This window comes from Sinocyclocheilus rhinocerous, unplaced genomic scaffold, assembly GCF_001515625.1.
Source record: "Sinocyclocheilus rhinocerous isolate Xijiao unplaced genomic scaffold, SAMN03320098_v1.1 scaffold444, whole genome shotgun sequence".
Lineage (NCBI taxonomy): Eukaryota > Metazoa > Chordata > Actinopteri > Cypriniformes > Cyprinidae > Sinocyclocheilus > Sinocyclocheilus rhinocerous.
Window position 1 is genome coordinate 113,870 of NW_015645540.1, and position 3,122 is coordinate 116,991.

General features: G+C 33.5%; 1 protein-coding gene across 1 annotated transcript; it reads right to left on the reverse strand.

The window, feature by feature from the left end:
• Positions 1-627: 627 nt before the first annotated feature.
• On the reverse strand, positions 628-2,751 carry ccl20l (C-C motif chemokine ligand 20-like). The gene is made up of 4 exons (XM_016509976.1): positions 2,623-2,751; positions 2,329-2,446; positions 1,128-1,205; positions 628-954 (listed from the first exon to the last, which is right to left on the reverse strand). Exons 1-4 carry the CDS (start codon positions 2,702-2,704, stop codon positions 861-863), a joined length of 372 nt encoding a protein of 123 aa, XP_016365462.1. The 5' UTR covers positions 2,705-2,751; the 3' UTR covers positions 628-860.
• Positions 2,752-3,122: the final 371 nt, after the last annotated feature.

Sequence of the window (3,122 nt, forward strand, 5' to 3'; positions counted from 1 at the left end):
CAGATTATATAAATACATGAAATATTGATAATCTCTCTCACTCTCCTTTTTTTCTTTACCATCCCATCGTGAACTCTGGCACAGCAATGAGATGCTTGACGTCTTTCAAGATGCCACTTCTTCTGAGCAGCGCAGAGAGATGTTTGACAGTGTAGACACGCGTCAGTACAACGCCATCAACTTTGAGGAGTATCTTCAGGTTATAATAATACCTTGAAGGACATCTTTTCCATTATGAATTTTTACTGAATCCTTTAACATCAAAAACAGTTTGTCTCATTATAATTTAATAAGCGCAAATCAGAAGTTAGGAGAATATAGCTGTTGTTTGCTAGATGTTTGTCTCATATCTTTTTTCACTCACTGTCTCTTTCTTTTAGCTGATGAACAATATTAACATTGGGACACCTGTACCCAGGCCTCCCGGAATTGAGGACGACAGAGATGAGATTATGAATTTAGTCTCAGATTTATCAGAAGCTTACACCTTTTCACAGATATGCTATGGTTTGTTCTAAAGTACAGAGTGATCCTTTTGTAAAGTAATGACTGTTAACTGTAGTTCTATTTATCTGTTCTGTTAACTATTCGCTTCCAACTGGAGAAAAATATTTTTTATTTGAGTTTTAATGAGTTTTAATGTATTTTTTTAAGACAAATCTGTACAGCATCTCAGACTGAATTATAATTTTGTAATACATAAAAGTAGAAAAATATAGTTAGTATAAAACAGTTTTTTTATTATTGTTAAGGATATAGTCAGAATAGAATTTAAAGCATAATCTATGATGATAAGCATCAGTAATTAATGGAATCTGCCGGCATATGTTATGTTTAAAGCCACATTATTTGCAAAAGCTTCATGGGCTTTTGGTGGTTGTGTGAATCGTGCGTTTCAGTCCAGCAGTGTTGATACGCGGAGTTCCCTTTACTGTCAGTTTAGTTATTTTGGACCTGCAAAGAAAATATAAATCCAAGTAATTTGTTATATTGGTCATCATAAAAGAAGAAATCAATAATAATTCCAATTTGTCAGATTATTTACTGCTCAGTGTTTGTGGCCATGGTATGTTTGCTACAAATTTGAGGTGACTTGTTTTAAATGTCACACACTTTGTCCTTCTTACCTCAGACGTGCAAGCGCTGCTCTCACCCACTGATCCTCAACGCTCGCACATACCTTCCTGTTGTTCTTGGTGAAAAAGCTTAAAGAGAAAGATCATGAGAATTTTAGAAAGCAATGATGGCAAACTTTCATCTGAAGGAGGCTTATCGTGATTATTGGACATCACAGGCAGTTGTTTCTTTATTTGCACAATTATATTGGGGGCCAAAAGTCTTAATTTTAATAATACTTTATTTTTATTCAACAAGGATGCATTAAATTGATCAAACGTCAGTAAGAACATTTACAGTGTTACAAAATATTTCTATTTCAAACTAATGCTCTTATTTTGAACTTTTTGTTCTTTAAAGCATCCTGAAAGAAAATGTTTAAAAAAAATATTAAGTAAAATCTGTTTTTAGCATCTATAATAAAAATAATAATATTGTTATCTGAAGAATTGTGACACTGAAAACTGGAGTAATGGCTGCTGAAAATTCAGTTTTGCCATGACAAGGAATAAAATATTTTTAAATTGTAATAATATTTCACATTGTTAATGTTTTTACTGTATTTTTAAAAAAAATCAAATAAGTGTAGCGTCATAAGAAACGTATTTCAAAAACATCTAAAAAGGCTTATCGACCCCGACCGCTTGATCAGTAGAGTATATATATTTATGTAATGTTTATTTAGTGGATATAATTATTTAGTTTTCATTGTAAATTATATTCTCAATAAGAATAACAAGAATTTTTAAGGATTATTAATTAATTTATATATTTTTATTATATATATATTATTTATATAGTTTTCTTCAACGGGAGTAACTGCACAAGTTTGCATAAAGCTTGATGATCATGTTCTTTAGCATGATTTGAGAATGATTCAAAGAGCACGACTTGCTCTTTGAAGCAAGAACATATCACTATTTGACTTAGAAAAAATAATTGTTCTCTCATTTTACATGTAATAACACATTTTTCATCTTTAAAATTATAACAGTTTTATTATTATTAAGTGAAGACAGATTTTTCAATGTAGTATCAGACTTTTGTACCCCACTTATGTCTGTGTTAATGCTGTGGGATTTTTTGTATTTTGTACTGTGCGCCCTCATATATTTAAATGTATGATTAAAACTTATCTTTTGGTGTAACCACATTGTGTGGGTAAATGGGTGAACCCTGACTCATTCCTGCGGTCAGATTACAGTGACTCACATGATGGCATCTATGCGACACACCTCGAGGGAGCTCTGCTCAATAAAGCCCTTGATCACACCGAAGGGCAGAGGATTTCGAGTGTATTTCACACAACAGGCATAGTTCAGCGGCCCATCTGACATCACACAAAACATATTTCTTACAGTCATAGTCATAGACCCACATAAAGTACTTCAGTTTATTGCATGTACTAAATAGTACCCATTAAAATGACATAGAAAAAAATAGCCAAATTCACAGCAATTACCAAAACAATGCAAAAAAGCCATAAGGTCTCCATAAGAAACTTACATGCTGCTGGAGTGTGAGGAAACAGGCTTAGAAGAATGCTGCTGATGAGAGTGATGGTGAGCAGAGACATAATGCAGCGCATTTCAGTCAGTCAGAGATGTGTGCTATAGCAGTGCAGGGCCTTATATACTAATGAGCGATAAGATCAGTTGCACATGTATCATAGAATCACAAATCAGATGCAGGCTCTAAAACGGGGACAGCAGCAGCCATGGAAAAAGAGGACAGGAAAACCAATATTGCCGATATTACAATGCTTACAAAACAAGTCCCAACCACAGACGTGTTGCAGATTGATCTACGACTGTTTCTTCTTAGTATCTCAAGCAATTACGCACTTCCCATGTGAGAAGTTGTTGTGCATATGCCAGTATTTGTATACATTGTTGTGTTCATTTTGCCTCGAGTATAACTGGCGTTGTTGTGAATGATGTAAATCAACATCCTGTGTGTAATTAATTTACATTTATTCATTTAGCAGACACTTTTATCCAAAGTGA